This window comes from Mustela nigripes, chromosome X (genome assembly GCF_022355385.1).
Source record: "Mustela nigripes isolate SB6536 chromosome X, MUSNIG.SB6536, whole genome shotgun sequence".
Classification (NCBI taxonomy): Eukaryota; Metazoa; Chordata; class Mammalia; order Carnivora; family Mustelidae; genus Mustela; species Mustela nigripes.
Window position 1 is genome coordinate 92,781,837 of NC_081575.1, and position 17,973 is coordinate 92,799,809.

At 35.7% G+C, this 17,973-nt stretch overlaps 1 protein-coding gene across 1 annotated transcript in view; it reads right to left on the reverse strand.

The window, feature by feature from the left end:
• Nucleotides 1-17,973, reverse strand: part of CFAP47 (cilia and flagella associated protein 47) — a 531,154-nt gene that overhangs the window by 348,284 nt on the left and 164,897 nt on the right. The window contains exons 27-29 of the mRNA XM_059385274.1: nt 14,381-14,481; nt 9,794-9,922; nt 8,410-8,641 (exon numbers count right to left, since the gene is read on the reverse strand). Of these exons, the coding sequence (XP_059241257.1) occupies nt 8,410-8,641; nt 9,794-9,922; nt 14,381-14,481 (462 nt within the window). The remainder of the gene's footprint in view (nt 1-8,409; nt 8,642-9,793; nt 9,923-14,380; nt 14,482-17,973) is intronic.

The following is a 17,973-nucleotide window of genomic DNA, read 5'->3' on the forward strand; positions in this document are numbered from 1 at the left end:
AGCAGGCTCTCCGCCGAGCAAGGAACCCGATGTGGAACTCGATCCCAGGACCCCGGGATCATGACCCGAGCCGAAGGCAGCGGCTTTTAAAGTAATTGTATGTACTACAATTAAGATTGAGAATTTTGTCACTGAACTATAAATTATATAAAAATATGACTAAATAGAGGGGCCCCTGGGTGGCTCAGGTGGTTAAGCACCCAATCCTTGATTTTGGCTTGGGTCATGATCTCAAGGTCACGAAATCGAGCCCTGCATTGGGTTCTGCGCTCAGTGCGCAGTCTGCTTGAGACTCTCCCTCCCTCTACCTCTGCCCCTTTGCCTCCCTCTGTCTCTGCCTCTCCCCCTACCTCCATGGGCTCTCTCCCTCTCAATAAATAAAATCTTTTAAAGTATATGTATATAACTGAATGGAAAATATGGAAATAAATCCAGTAAGTAAAATTAAGAGACCAATAGATGAAGTTAACAGCAGACTAAATTAAGTGAAGAAATAATTAATGCAGTGGAATGTAGGCCGTAGGACTGTATCTACACTGTAACAGAGAGGGACAGAAGGATGAAAAATATAAAAGACTGAGCGAAGGAGAAGAGCCTAAAAGAATGCCTATCAGGATATCAGCTGAGAACTTTCCAAAACTGACAACAAAAAAATCAAACCATACATGAAAGAATCACAATGAATCCCAGTAAGAACAGCCATAAAGAACAGACTCTTTTAGATAAACATTTCCAGATGACCAAGAACATGTGAAAATTTTCTTAATAGCAAGCGCAGTAAGATGTCAGTTCAAACTACACCCATCAGAAAGAGGTAATATTGAAGAGAATGACAATATTAACTGTTTCTTAGAGTGCAGAGCAACTGGAACTTTCATATATGACCTGCAGGAGTGGAAATTGGTACAGCCACCTTAGAAAATTATTTAGAAGTAACCTCTAAAGGTGATCATATTCCTATCTTATGATGTGGCAATTTTACTCCTAACATATATGCCTTTCAAAAATATGAACCAAAAGACATATATTAAAATTTCCATAATAGCATTACTCATAATAGAAAAATACAGAAGCTAGTGAAATGTCTATGAACAGAATGATTAAATAACAGAATATTCATACAATGGCCTCATGTGCAGCATTACTGATAATTGACTCTGAAATGCTAAAATGAATCGCATTAACATAATGACCAAAAATATCCAGATGCTACAAAAAAATGCAAACTATATGATTCTTCCTACATCAAGTTCAAAAACAGAAAAAACTAATCTTTGGTGTTAGAATTCAGAATAATGGTGACCTCTCTAGGAGATGGAAAGGTAATTAGAAAGAGCAGGATTCAGAGATGTTAGCAATAGCTATTTCCTGGTCTAAGTGTTAGCTACACACATGTTCACAAAGTTATAATTCTCTCTATATGTTACATGGTGACAAATACGATAAAAATTCAAAGAAACCTTAAGCTCTAGAGTTTACAATTTATGCTTACATAATAAAACTTTTCTTAAAAGTACCATAAAAAGTACTTTTTTTTACTAGTAATCTCCTTTCAATTATAGAGATCTGGTAGATTGTGCGGGTCGTAATAGGACTCTGGTGTGCTGTCAAAGTGACATCTGCACAGGGGTTTGCTCTAGGAGTAAAATGAGCGGTTGTTGCACTTGCTTTGTGAACCTTTCTCTATATGTGTTTTATTTCATGATTTAAAAAGTCAAATGGCCACGGTCGCCAAACTGTGGAAAGAACCAAGATGCCCTTCAACGGACGAATGGATAAGGAAGATGTGGTCCATATACACTATGGAGTATTATGCCTCCATCAGAAAGGATGAATACCCAACTTTTGTAGCAACATGGACAGGACTGGAAGAGATTATGCTGAGTGAAATAAGTCAAGCAGAGAGAGTCAATTATCATATGGTTTCACTTATTTGTGGAGCATAACAAATGCATGGAGGACAAGGGAAGTTAGGAGAAGGGAGTTGAGGGAAATTGGAAGGGGACGTGAACCATGAGAGACTATGGACTCTGAAAAACAATCTGAGGGTTTTGAAGGGGTGGGGGGTGGGAGGTTGGGGGGTACCAGGTGGTGGACATTGGAGGGGGCACGGATTGCATGGAGTACTGGGTGTGGTGCCAAAACAATGAACACTGTTATGCTGAAAATAAATTTAAAAATTAAAAAAAAAATCTAAAAAAAAAAAAAATCAAAAGGAGGGGCTCCTGGGTAGCTCAGTATGTCAAGTGTCTGCCTTCAGCTCAGGTTATGATCCCAGGGTCCTTAGATTGAGTCCCACATCGGGCTTCCTGTTTGCAGGGAGCCTGCTTCTCCCTCTCCTTCCCACTCATGTTCTCTTGCTATATCTCTCTCTCTTTCAAATAAATAAATTAAATCTTTTACATAAATAAATAAATAATAAAATTTAAAAGCCATGAGGAAACAGCTTGGGTCTTCAAAGTTCCTCTAGCACATGAACACTGACTGAAATTAGCTAGTTAAAATTATTGTTCAGAGGATGATTAAAGGAAAAGGTGACATTGTTAGTAAATAACTGAATTGCCCATTGAGAACACAAATTATGATGTATAAACTATAGTCTTTTCTTTAATAACTATATGAATGCATATCCCACAAATGTGGACTTTCTGTATCTTAAAAGCTTAATAATTGTTAATAATATTCCTTTTCCTCTTATTTATATATTAAGATATTAAATGATTTTGAGTTTCTAATTCAATTATGAGAGTCCTCCTACTTTGGAGATTAAAGATATGCACAAGCAAAAGTCTCAGTGTACTTATGTCAGATCTATCTTTCTAGGTAACAAAACCACTTACCACATACCACTATCACCAACCAGCAAGTAGTAAAATGGTTAAAGAAGGAAACTATCTTGAAAAGAATTGTAAAATGATTCATTATTCTTACAGCAATGTGGAGCAATGAAAAGTACTCAAGAAAGCTAACTCTAATCAGTTATTTAACCACTTCTATTTTAACAGGAATGTCTAAAGACACATTTTTGTGACTGTGTTAGACATGGCTGGCTGCTCAGAAATGGAGAAGCTTTATGTTTATATTATTAAATTTACCAGCAATCTTGCCAGCAGCTCAAAGTGGCAAAGATAAAACATACCCCCCCACACACACATTATAGAAAACATCAGAACTTCCTATCAAACTGAGGGGAAATCCTGTGCAAGGGAAGGAGAAATATTGTTAATGAAATATCATTTGGTATGTGTTTAGAAAAGATGGGTTTTATTTTTATCTTCCACTGTCAAACAGAAGAGCTGGTAAATATAATGAATGATATCAGAAATGCACAACACTACTAACATAACCCTAGTTAAATTTAATATTAACAGCTAATATTTATTGAATGCTTACTAGGTCCTATGCTCTGCTCTAATAAAGATATTACTTCTTCTAAGTATCACAACAACCCTATAAGATAGGCATTATAATTACCTCCTTTTTACAAGTGAGGAAACAGAGGCACTGAGTAACTATTTTATTTTACATGCTCTCATTATAAATGGTAGAACATTCCATTAATTAATCCTGTGAGATTCTATATACTCACCCTACATGCAAACTTCTGGGATAAAATGTAGCTTTGAAACAATTTGAACCCTGTCCCCTAAGCTTCCTGACTGGTATTCCCAGATGTGCTCTTGGTGTGTGGCAGCTGGAAGGAGGTACATGTTGGAGTGGAAGTTTGGACTAGCAATGGTAAGTACTGCAATCACTTCTGCCAGATGCAGTGGAATTGCCACTAGGATTTAAATGTTTCTGTGATCAGCTCTTTAGAGATCTACCCAGTAGTGTTTGGAAAAAATGTTAGTTCCCACAATTAATCCAACTTGAAGTGAGTGGACTATAATATTAAGTACATTTCCTCTAATGATTTCTGAAACATAAATTGTGTTCTTTTATATTTTTCAATAGCTATTTCCACCTTTTGGTGATTTGGGGAAGGGATAAAAATAAATAATATTTAGGGGACTCTAAGAGTTGAAAACAGACTACTAATCAATAAAGGTAATCTCCTCAAATAATTGGTTCCTGCTATTCCACCTGAATATCTTTCAAATCAACAAATGGAATGGGCCATATTGCCTGTCTGCTGCAAATTGGTGTTTGTAAAGGGTGAAATTACCTAGGATAATACACCAATAAAGCAGCATTTCTGACAACCTGTATCTTCAGATTCAAGAAAGGTGATGCATAAATATGTCAAAAAATGTTCAATAATGTTAAAAGGAAAACAAAAAGTTTTTGATATCCACACCATAATTCACAATGATTTCTGGTCTTCCAGGACTAGTGTAATGGATGACTCTCCAGTGGGTATCTATTGTATATAGGGCCAGGCAATTCCACTTTCCCTATTAACATGACTGACTTCACTAGAATTCATGGCTTGCCCAGGAATTTGAGCTTCACCTGATCTGAAATCCTAGACTGACTTAGCCTATAAACATTAGGATTACATAGCTCTCCTCAGTTCTAGACTACTGTATTCTTAATCTTATTGAACTGATATATATAACCATAGGTACTTATATTACCCAGTCTAAAAACAAAGGCAAAAATGCCAAATGGTGAAGCTCATGTCTTTCAAGTGTTAAAGTTTCCCAAATCTTAATTTGATCCTGTAATAATTAGCAAGTGGCATAATGCTTAAAAGGACTATCTCTGGGGTAGAATGCTTGGATTCAAATCCTTACTCTGCTATTTATCAGCTGAGTGACCTTCTCTCTGCCTCAGTTTCTCATCAATAAAATGGGGATAATAATAATAGTACCTATCTCACAAGGTCATTATAAAGAATAACTGAATTAATATCCACAAAGCACATATAATTATGCTTTGTTCATAGTAAGACTCCAATATATATGAACCATTATCATTAATAAAATAACATCACAAAATTATTTTTAAAGGAATAAGGTAAGAGACATAATGCCAAGCAACTTCAGTGGGGCATGGATTACTAGACCACAATAATGAAAGCAATAGCAGAAATGATAGTCATTAATCTGGGATCAGTAGAAGAGTAAAACTATAGAAAGGAGTAAAACTATGAGAGTAAAACTAAAAGTTTTCTTTTAGTAAAACTAAAAGAGTAAAACTATGAGAAGGAGATCAACTTTCTTTTCAAGATGATAAAATGAACATGCTTGCTTATCTTCTCTCCCACTCAAAATATTGCTGAAATGTCAGAAAGACTAGAGACCTTTAACAACACTAAAGTTGGGAAAAGAACCATTAGTATACCAACTCTGAAGAAAATCTATAAAACAAAGAATGGATGGAATTATATTGAGGAATAAATTAAAATGTTGGACTGTACACCAGTAGGCTGCAGGGGAAAAGGACATCATTTTTCTGAAAGGAACATTAGAGAGTCACCAAGATTACACCTGGCAGATACAGAGGAAGGAAGTGACCTTCAGTACAGTAATCATGATGATTAATTCAAGTACTATATCTGGAAGAGATATTTGAGAAGGCATGCATCCAAAACACAAAAACAGGATGCCATTATGAAAGAAACAAATGGAAGGAAGGATGGATGAATAACACTGAGTTCCTAAAAAACAAAACGAAAAACACCAATTTAAAAATTTTATAGAAAGGGGTGCCTGGGTGGTTCAGTCATTAAACGTCTGCCTTTGACTCAGGTCATGATCCCAGCGTCCTGGGATCAAGCCCCACATCAGGCTCCCTGCTCAGTTGGAAGCCTGCCTCTCCCACTCCCACTCCCCGTTTGTGTTCCCTTTCTTGTTCTCTCTCTGTCAAATAAATAAATAAAATCTTTTAAAGAATAAAAAATAAATTAAAAAAATTATAGAAGACTAAAAGAGCAAACGAAGAAGATCTATATACATAAGAAGCACCTAAAAGGCTCAGTCGGTTAAGTGTCCAACTCTTGGTTTCAGCTCAGGTCATGTTCTCAGTCATTGAACTGAGCCCCACATTGGGCTCCAAGCTCAACAGGGAGTCTGCTTGAGATTCCCTCATTCTCTCTCCCTCTACTCCTCTCCCTGCTTGTGCTCACATGCATGCACTCTCTCTCAAATAAATAAGTAAATAAATAAATTTTTAAAGAGAAGATCTGTATATGTGTACATATAAGAAAGCAAATACAGAAAAATATGAAAATCATAGGACAAAATTGAAAGTGGTATAAAAGATGCACCATCATTCTAATGATGATGAAGAAACAAAGAATAGAGAAAAACAAAAAAGAGAGGGCAGGAAAGAGGAGGGAGGGGAGAACAGTCAAAAGATGCGTTTTCTAAGTGAAAGGGCCTAATGAATAGCAAATAGATTGAATGATATAAAATATTACCACACTCAGATTTTATTTCAGAAATTGCAGATTAGCAAAGAAATGGGAACCATGAAATAATTCTGAAAGAGTGAACAAAATATGAAATCAGACTTATGAGAAAGACTGACTGAGTCCTGATGATGGGGTAATATAGGAAGCATTGAGTTTGGGGGTTTACCATGAAAGTATCCTCTTAGCTTGAGAGTCCATGTTTCAAAGATTCCAAATAAAGAATTAGCAGTGAATAACATTGTTACTTGAACAGCTTTTATTTATTTAGAGATATTTGGTTTGGGGTAGCTTTCTTCCTAGGACTAGAGAAAGGTCCCCATATTCCTCTAGAACTGTCTTTCCCCAAGCAGTACCCAGTGACGTGATTGGATACCCACCTATCAAAATAGCAAGGTACAGCAATGTAACTCATTAGTAAGGTTATAATATAGAAAACGTACTAGAAAATCACCCAAAAATAAAATAGATTTTTAAAACCTTATATTATCTGATCCAGTGATCCTACTCTGAAATATTTCCTATGTAACATCTAGAAATGTCTACTACTACTTACAAACAGATACATTGAATCCTGACATCATTTACATTAGGAAAATACAGAACAAAATAATAGAAGTAAATACCCCCAAATTAATGAGAATGTGCAAGCATATAAAGATGCATAAATCCAATAGCAAACAACAAATTAGCAATCATTACAGTAAAACTACACAGAAAATAAAAATTAAGATCACAAGCTCTATAAAAAACAACAAAAATTAAAATACTTAATAGCAAAATTTCTAGGATGCATCCAACATGAAATAAAGACATAAGTGTATAGACCTGAAAACAATTAAGCATACAAGTTTAAAGAAGTGAATTAAAAAGAAAAAAAATGAACATTAAATTGTTTAGAAACATAGAAATGGATAAATTGATTTCAAAATTTATTCATCACAGGAGACATAAAAGTATATGTACAATAAAATTAAATAAAGTTATAAATGAGAAAGAGACTATGAACATATCAATAATACTAGTAGTTACTACTGTCAGATAATGAATTTTAAATGTATGATCAATGATCTCCCCTAAAAGGAAAATAAATCATTAAAATTTACTCAAAATACATACAGTTTTTAGTAGAACAAATAGCAAATCAGAAAACTGAAAAGTTAACAGAATAACTTCTCTAAAAAATTCCCTGGAGTCAGATGATTTTATGATCAAGCCTGTAAATTTTCAGTATATCTGCTGTATTCATTTTTCTCAGCATAGGTGAAGATTAAATATTCATTCTATGAAGCGGATATTATCCCATTAATTTAAAAAACTAAAAAAAGATAACTTATAGGAAAACTATAGATTTAGCATAACCTAACTCACTCCCGAATATAAACGCTGAGTAATAAAGAGTACATGAAAGAGGGAAGTAAATATACTGTCTACCTGACCATACTCTAGATGGAGGGCTGATAGTTCCTTTATATATACATGTGGAATTTCCAAAGTTTTCAGATTTAAAATGGCTTTTCTCACCCACAGTTTACCCGTTGTCATTTGACAGATGAGGAAAGCGAGGTTCAGAGATTTTCAGTACTGACCTCAAGTCATACGATGTTTAGAAGAAATTTTAAAAAGTATACCTATACCAGGGGAGTATCTGTGGATCAGTCTTGGTTTCCACTCAGATCATGATCTCAGGGTTCTCAGGTCACGACCCCTGTGGAGCCGGGCCTGGAGCTTCAAGTGGTGCCCCGAGTGTGGCTCCATGCTCAGGGCAGTCTGTTGGAGATCCTCTCCCTCTGCCCCTCCTCCCATGTGCGCTTGCGCACACACGTAAACTCCCCCTTTCTCAAATAAATAAATAAATCTTTATTTTAAGAAATATATAACTATACCAAAGTATTTATAGTTGTGTCCTTATGCTTTTCTTAGTCACCTCCTCCTAATTTACCAGTGTAGAATAAATCATTTAACATTATGTTTCACCTAAAACCACCCCAATGAGTAGACTACATTTTATTACATGATATAAAGCAAGTTTTAGAGAAACACATAGCTATTACCTTCTTATTGTTTCTGGAATAGAAAGAGAATGGGGTCCTTCAGGCCAGCCGAAGAGACTGAACCAGGTCTGAGCAGCATTTACAACCTTCTCAAAGAAGACATATGCCTTTGTTCCTTCTTCAGGAGAAAACCATTGCTCATTTTTCTCCTCCTCTTCCATAGCTCTGTAATTGTATTTCTTTGACGTTTTACTTTTGCCTGACTTCAAATTTTCATGTATTATTTCAATTCCTAAAATTCATATTTGTTTGTAAAAAAGGGTTACATCACCATAGAGTAAAATATTCTGTTGGCTACTGCTATTTGTATGTAGACAAATAAAGCAAATTTTACAAATTATGTTATGTTCACAAAGAAATTCTGAGTCAATTTACTGTATCTTGAAAATAAGAAAATAGATTTATTTTCAGATACCTAACAGAAACACTTTAAAAATTGTTGAATTTCAATTTAAAAAATCATCAAATTTTTTTCTTGCCATAATGGTATGAGAAAGCACTCCCCAAAATTGAATGTTTCATTTCTAACTACACATGTAGAATATTTTGACCATTCTTCAGTTCTACTTAATAGACAGAATTAAACCTTAGAAGGGAGACTTAATATTGGTTTAAAATACTGGTTTCATATTCAAAATGACTTTTTATCCAAGTGAAACACTTTAATAAAACAAAGCATTTCAAAGCAGAGAAATTTTCGAGGATATAAAATGATTTTTATATTTTTTTTCACAAATATCTACATAATGGCACAAGTACACAGTCATTTAAAAACCTCACAATATTTAATTTGGTTGGTCCATTCAATAAATAGGAAAATGTTCAGTATTACCCATATCCAGAGAAAGGAATATTTGAATAGTTAATTATAAAAGATACTACCAAATTCATATCTTTATCTATTTATGTGTTCATCTCTTTCTAAGATAGGTAATACTGGATCCAGCCAAATAATTGGCAGACAAACCCATAATCTGGCAGATGGTACCTGGGATGTCACAACAAATTTAAAGGGGCTCGACAGGATATTTAACATTTTAGTTAAATATCATTACTGCATATGCTGGATAGCACATGAATTACTACTCTCAGGTTTTTCAACCAAAACATTTAATTAAAGGGAATTGCTCAGTACATCTTTTGACCTGGGTCAAAAGTACTGAGATACTAAATATACTGTGAACAGAAAACATTAGAGAATCTCTGTTCCACATCATTGGAGAGAGTTCCCCAAGGAGATGACCCACTTAAAACTAATGAAAAATTCATGTTTTTCTTCATGGATTTCTTCTTACCTAAAAAAGCCTAGTTTTCATTTCAATAATACTAAACAGATCATGTTATGAACTGGGTTTGCTCGGTACGATATACATTTGCTACATACCAATAAATAATCTTCTCTCTGCAGGCTCAGCATCATTAAATTTAGTAGGAACAGGAGAGGATAAACCAGGTTCTTGGGAGGGAACCGTAACATTGTCTCTATTCTTCACAGAACTGTCATCTTTATCTACTAATGATACATTGGAACACAGTAAGCCAACAAGCATTTGTGAATTCACTCTCAAATTACTGAACCTTAATTTCATAATTTTCTGTATAACATATATTATATATAATAAATACACACACACACAGAGTAAAAGAAAAATTTAAGTATAAATGTCCATTATACTTAAAATAAGATGTCAAGGAAAAGACTGTTAGAAGCTGATATGGTTTTCTGAACTGAATTAATTTTATTCAACAAGGCCATTACTATGGCATATCAAAGGTTTTGGAGAATGACCAATGCTCAACTTCAGGATAAATAAAGATATGTAAACCATTTTAAATATTTCTACACTAAAATTTTTGGATTACACATGGTACTCAAAATTTAATATAAGAAGAACAATTTCTCCCTAGTTAATTTTCTGGAATGAAATCACTGCTTGGTTTTGAGTTGACACCATTTTGCACAGCTTTCAATCTCTATTCCAGTTAGAACTGTTATATATACACTAGAATTTGCCACTATGGTAATCAACCAAACTAAACTAAAGGCAACGTTAAGAAATGGCAGCATAAGTGAATGGAATATTACTCAGGCATCAGAAAGGAAGAATATCGATCATTTGCATCGACATGGATGGAAATGGAGGGTATTATGTTAAGTGAAATAAGTCAAGCAGAGAAAGACAATCATATGGTTTCACCCATATGTGGAACATCAGCAATAGCGCAGAGGACAATAGCTGAAGGGAGGGAAAACAGAAGGGGGGAGAAATCAGAGAGGGAGATGGACCATGAAAGACCCTGGGCCCCAGGAAACAAACTGGGGGGTGCGGGGGGGGGGGGGGGGGGGGGGATAGGGTAACCAGGTGATGATGGGTATTGGGGAGGGCACATGTGGTGATGAGCACTGGGTATTATTTACAACTAATGAATCATTGAACACTACATCAAAAAGTTATGACGTACTATATACTATATACTAACTGAACATAATAAAAAATAATAATAATAAAATAAATAAATAAAAGGGAAATAAAGAAAAGATAGTATATGTGAACTAAGGCCAGATTATGTATCTACCTATCTATTTTCTGTCTATTCACATATATGTATATGTATATGCATATACAAATACGCATAATGTAATTCTGTCAGAAAAGCATAGCCTTTGCAGTTAGAAATTTCTGATTTGAAATCTTGGCACTACAATTCCTGAGCTATTAAACTATGGGGATTCTATACAAGTTCTCTGAAACATGTTTTTATCCACGAAATGATACTTAAGGTTCTGAGTTCATGAATCTATTCTAAGGGTTACTTTACAGGCAATAACACAGATAAGTAAGCTCGCATATACTAAGTTCCTTCCATTTTTTCAATACAAATTCAGTCAGAATTTACCAAAGAATGTGCATATCTCTGCAATACTACACCACAATAGACTTCATAAAAATGAGCCTTAGAAAATTCAATGACAGAATGATTCATTGTGGATGCATTAGGCAATATCTTTTCAACTTACCATCAAATAATAAAAACTTTCTAATAGGGTAGAAACCCACATCTGTACTATTCAACTAAAAGTAATGATTGATATAAAAGTTTGTATTCAGCGTATTAGCTAGAACAAGTAAATCATACTCCTTTACTTTTTAAAATAGTTAATGTGCTTTAAGATTTCACCTTTACTGAACATATCATACTCTAGAGCACAGGAGATAAGTGTGTAGACTCCAAGGTCTTAAAAATTTGGTTGGAATTCCCTGGAGCAAGCTGCTCAAACTCTTTATGACTCAGTTTCTTAATCTGTCAAGTGAAATTAATAAGAGTATTACACTCAGTTGTTGGGGGCACTAAATGAAATAACAAACACAAGGCGCTTACTTAGCAGAGCACCCTAAGCCTGGGAAGCATTAAATATATATTATAGGGGCACCTGAGTGCCTCAGTGGGTTAAGCCTCTGCCTTCAGCTCAGGTCATGATCTCAGGGTCCTGGGACAGAGACCCTCATCGGGCTCTCTGCTCAGCAGGGAGCCTGCTTCCCCCCTTCTCTCTCTGCCTGCTGCTCTGCCTACTTGTGATCTCTCTGTCAAATGAATAAATAAAATCTTTAAAAATATATATATATATTATAAATTTTACTCTAGATATTTCTAAAGATATATTAGAATATTTAAAACTCACATCTTTCTATAGTAATATTTACTGAAATTGATGTATTGTTTTTAATCTGCAGATTTCATACTCAATCATCATACCAGCACTAAAATTCTATTCATATTTTTCCTCTTAAAGAAATAGCAATGTTTTATACAGTAACTCCTCATTATTTTTTGGAGGACATTGTGAAAAATATAAGAGTGTTCAAGCAATAATAATAGCAGATATGATAACAATAATACAAAAATGATAATAGTAATAATAATAATTTTCAGGTTTTTACTCCATGAGTTCTCACAAAAGCCTTTTGAAATAGATACTGTTAGCACCCATTATTCTCTTACCATGTACATTTTGTTAAATAACAGATGTTTGAGGATCTGAGAATTAATGATAAAAGCAAATGGCAAAATGGTGAGATTAGAACACAAAATAGAATTTCCACCCAGGTTCTGTGATACTTCATCCACTGCTCTTTCTATTATGTTGTATTATCTGAAATCTGCCCCCACCTAGTACATTAGAAGAATATAAAAATATAACATCAGGATCAGGCAGAAAATCTTTTACATTTTGAGGACGTGTATAAAATGTGTATAAAATTCGGAAGGAACAGTCAGAGAGGTGAGAAGATGATGTGGAGTTCCAGGGAGAGTCTGATGAGAGGTTGGTGGGGGGAGGGGCTGTCCATAGTATAAGCTGCTGCTCAGTAGTGGGGTAATAGTAGTATAATGGAAGAATGTTCTGCCTCACCCCTAACATGTCCTTCCCAGTAAAGAAAGCTATGGTGCTCTAATTATTTAGCTTCCTTTGCTTTTGCTTCTTTTCCTTTTTTTTCTCCCCCTGTCTGGGAAATCAAGTGTTTTATGTTACTGGTAAATGTGCAAAGTTTAAATCAGGAGCACAAGGCCTAGATTCACCTTTTTTCTCTTTGAGAATGAGCCTATTCAATGAGAGGATATAATCTCTTTCTTCCTTGTTATCATCCTGCACAGGCCCCCAAAGCAGCTAAGAGTGGGGCATGATTTGAAAGGCAAGGTCACTGGATGAAGGGATTCAGATGGAGGGATGGCCTAAATCAGGAGGAGGTCCTGTCACTCCCAGCTTGGACTGGAAAGATGATGGATTCGAACGCATGCTTGGTATTTGGAAATTCAGAGTATTCCTGCCTGATGGTCTTTATTTCTTCCGAAAATTAGAGAAAAGGTCACGTCCTGAGACTGAGGAAGAACAGGACTGAATAGATTTCATAAGAGTGATAAACATTTGAAGAAGCAAGTGGAGAACAGGGGAAAACTGGTTACAAACATGGAAAAGATCTCCAATTCAGCCCTGAAACAAGGCCTTGACAATCTACGCAGACAGAATGATTTCCCACTCCTCATTCCTTTCTCCTCCTCTGAGATTTACTCCATCAATCATTTGCCACTGTGCCTTGCATTTCAAATTTCTCAGCTCAGTAGCTTCTTTCCTGTTGTTCCCACTATTACAGAATAAAAGGTACAGCCCATCAGACCCCCATGCTTTCTCTAAACTACCCTTTGCCCAGATAATGCTGCTCACGATCATTTGTCAAACTACAGAGATGTCAGCTCTTCTATAAAGTTACCCCAGGCACCAAAAGTCAGCATTAGCCTCTGTACCACACCCACACTTCCAACATTACAATGGGCTCTTACTTCAATCTTCTTTGTGTTTGTGTCTTTCACTAGATTTTCAACTTTTTTTTTCTTCTAAAGATTTTATTTATTTATTTGACGGACAGAAATCACAAGTAGGCAGAGAGGCAGGCAGAGAGAGAGGAGGAAACAGGCTCGCCGCTGAGCACAGAGCCTGATGTGGGGCTCGATCCCAGGACCCCGAGATCATGACCTGAGCTGAACGCAGAGGCTTTAACTCACTGAGCCACCCAGGCACCCCCTAGATTTTCAACTTTTGCAATTAAGAGACAGTGCCATATTCTGCTCTCAAGGCTAACTACAGCTCTTAGAAATGGCAGGAGTTTAATAAATAGCTGTTAATTTTTTTTAAATATTTTACTTATTTGACAGAGAAAGCATGCTTTGCGAGAGCAAGCAGGGGGAGTTGTAGAGGGAGAGGGAGAAGCAGGCTCCCCACTGAGCAGGAAGCCCGACACAGGGCTCCAGGCCAGGACCCTGGTATCATGAGCTGAGCAGACCGCAGACACTTAACTGAAACACCCAGGTGCCCCCTATCTGTTAATTTTAAAGTAATATTATTTCCAGGTGTCAGCCCTGGGATAACAAGAATGTATACAGTGAGAATAGGAGACAATAGTCATATCTAACTTACCATCCTTTAAGATAATTGTTTGCTTATCAAGATGAGTTGCCATATATGGATAAATGGTAAGAAGACAGTTTTCTGCTGTTGCAGTAACTGGAAGCAAAAACCTACAAGTGAAGACATTGCATTTCAATAAAATAAAATTGTAAGATACAGTAAATACAATGAAATATTTTTTAAATATCCTGGATGATTTAAATGATCAAGACATGAATTATTCATTTTTCTTTCCACCTGTTTTGTTTTTCTTAACCAACTACTATACTATTTTAATGGTTTAAGACTATTTACTTTTAAAGCTTTTAAAGGAGATTGTTAACTTCACTGTCAAGTGTGCTCTAGAATTCTGCTTGTAATTATACAAGGTTCACAAACAGATTCAGGAAGTTTTAGAATTGAAGGAGCCTCAGAATTAATTTACTCACCTTCTTCTTTTATTGAATTCCTGACAAACAGTATCTAGCCCTCCTGACACTACTAGGGAGACACTACCCAAGAGACACTCACGCCTCACGGCCAACCCATTTCATATTCAGAGAGCTCTAACTTCAGACCTTCTGTTTCAGGGCAACACAGAACAAAATCTATGATCTGATCCCCATTATATACCTTCAAATACTTAAAAACAGTTATTGTATTTTCTCTAGTCTTTCTCTTCTTCAAATTGAAAACATTTAGAGGATTCAAGATTTCTTTCAACTACAAGGTCTCCACAAATTTCACATACCATCTGCTTTCTTCAGATGATATTTTATTTTGTGTTTGTCCTTTAGAGGTATCTGAGAACTGAAAGCAACACTACCAAAGTTATTCAACCACTAGAGTATTAATCTCTTCCACAATGGACACACTATTAAACTATTTTATAAAAGCATTGTGAACTTTCTTGTTAATAAGACTCACAAAACACTCTTAAGATTATATTGGGCCTGTCCAATTTATGCAACAACTCTGTCCTTGCCCAATTTTTTTAGAGTAGGTTCCACGCCCAACATGGCGCCAGAACTCACAAGCCCGAGATTAATGAGTCAGGAGTTCTACCAATGGAGTCAATCAGACACCCCCAACTAATCTGTTAACAGAAGTACTATATTTTAGATCTATACCACTATAATACTGGATTATCGGTTTAATTTCTGTATTATAGCAACTATCAAGATAATTTCACTCTTGCATCTGCTATGTATCATATTAGCCCTTCTATGTAGTGTATGGTCACTGAAAAGATGAAATGATGAAATCTGGGTTATAATCCAAGTTGATACAAATAAATACAGGATAGGATGAGACTAAGAAAAAAAACCTATAGCTGAAATATAATGAGCTGTCAGGGACATTAAAATAAACATATGTTACATGTAAAAAATTGATTTTCCCCTCAGTTCTGCATAGTTTCTCATAAGGAATGCATTACATTTTTCTCTTTACCTACTGATGTGCATTAAAATATTGCAAACTATACATATTCAACATTGTCTTGTTTGACCAACCCTAATCATTCCATTCCATCATCCTAAACACATGTATCAGATTGCCCTAGTCAGGGTTAAACTGTATTTCCATAATTGTTTTTTTCTATAGGATGTCCTTTTTAAAAATGAAATTTAAAATTCCTTGATAGCATGAATCATTACTTCTATATATTATGTATTTATGCTACACGTAGTGATCAATCAAAATTCCATTAACTGCCCAACTTTAACTAATATTTTTCAGATTAAATAACATAGGTTATCCAAAGATACCATTATCATTGTTACCTTAGAGCCCAAAATGCTTTCTGCTTTAACAGTGACTGCAGGAAAAGAAAAAACAGAAAGGAAAAAAATGACTACTCTAGCAAGTGCTGTGGCTACTCTGCCCTTATGTCCTTATCCCTGAGGAAGTAATTTCTTTGTGGTCAGCTCCCATCCTCTGGGTGGGTATAGTTGGGTAACTGTAACCTTCAAGAACCAATGTTGGATTGCTAGAACTGCTGAGAGCTTCAATTGCCTTGGGAGTTTATGGTCGCCTCAGTAATGCCATAGTCAGCACCTATATGGTTCAGGAATTTGAAAGGCTGGTTTGTTTGTTTCAAATAGGACAAAACTCTGCGGTGTAACTTTATCTCTAGAGGATCCCATGGGATCAAGCTGAGGTTGGGACTCTGACTTAAATTTCATTTTATTTGGGATGACTGATTCCATGTTCTGCTTCCCCTACCTTGTTTATTCCTGGCAGTTCTTCCTTAATAAACCACATATCCATGAATCCTCATCTAAAAGTCAGCTTGTGGACAAACCCTACCCAAGACAACAATCAAGTGAACTAAATGAATGATACTGCTTAAAGAAGCAGTATCATTTGAAATAATTATAAAATGGTACAGAACTAAAGAAAATGAGGGTGAAGTAAAATTCAATGAAATGGGAATAAATATTGTAATTTTTCTTCTTATAAAACTAGTGTGTTGCAGATGATAACATTGATTTCAGATACTCCTCAGAATAAAGAATAACCAATGTATACAAAATCATTTGACTACATTCTTCTATGGGGCACATGATACAGAAATTATACAAATTGCACATCATAAGAATATGGACACTTTATACATTAATATCATTATGAGTAAAAATATATTAAAACAGGGGTGCCTGGGTGGCTCAGTGGGCTAAAGCCTCTGCCTTCAGCTCAGGTCATGGTCCCAGGGTCCAAGGATAGAGCCCCGCATCGGGCTCTCTGCTTGGCGGGGAGCCTGCTTCCTCCTCTCTGCCTGCCTCTCTGCCTACTTGTGATCTTTGTCTGTCAAATAAATAAATAAAATCTTTAAGAAATATTAAAACAGAAACAGGACTTACATTCAATAATATTAATACTCTACACTTTAAGAAAAGTATCTCTGGGAAAATAGGGTACCTTATCAGAGAATAATGGTATTATTTATGGATTCTCTATACCAATCTACATAGCCAGAAACCATTAGTGGTAGAGAATTTACTCTAAAAATACTCAAAACTACAGTAACAGTAAAATGACTATAACATTGTACAGTAACAGTGAAGTAACTCTGACATTATGGATTTTGGTTCCATTTGGAGATTTAAATAGCAATCATCACGCATAGGTGATTTGGAAGAGTTCCAATGAGCAAAAATCAGGATGGACATTCCTGGCAACAGAGTCGATATGATGCAGATGTTGGTGGTGACAGAAATGGGCTTGAACTATTTGTGGCAACTACTGTGCTAGGCTTTTAAAATGCATTATTTCATTTCCATAAATCTTCTCAACAGTCTTTGAGGATACATATTTCTTTTAAAGATTTTATTTATTTATTTGACAGACAGAGATCATAAGTAGGCAGAGAGGCAGGCAGAGAGAGAGAGAGAGAGAGAGAGAGAGAGGGAGGGAAGCAGGCTTCCTGCGGAGCAGGGAGCCCGATGCGGGGCTCGATCCCAGGACCCTGAGATCATGACCCGAGCCGAAGGCAGCAGCCCAAACCACTGAGCCACCCAGGCGCCCCTTTGAGGATACATATTATTAATTTTCTCAGACTTTAGTTACAAGAGCAAGGTCCAGAAAAAGTCAACAATTGTTTAAAGTCACACTATTAAGAA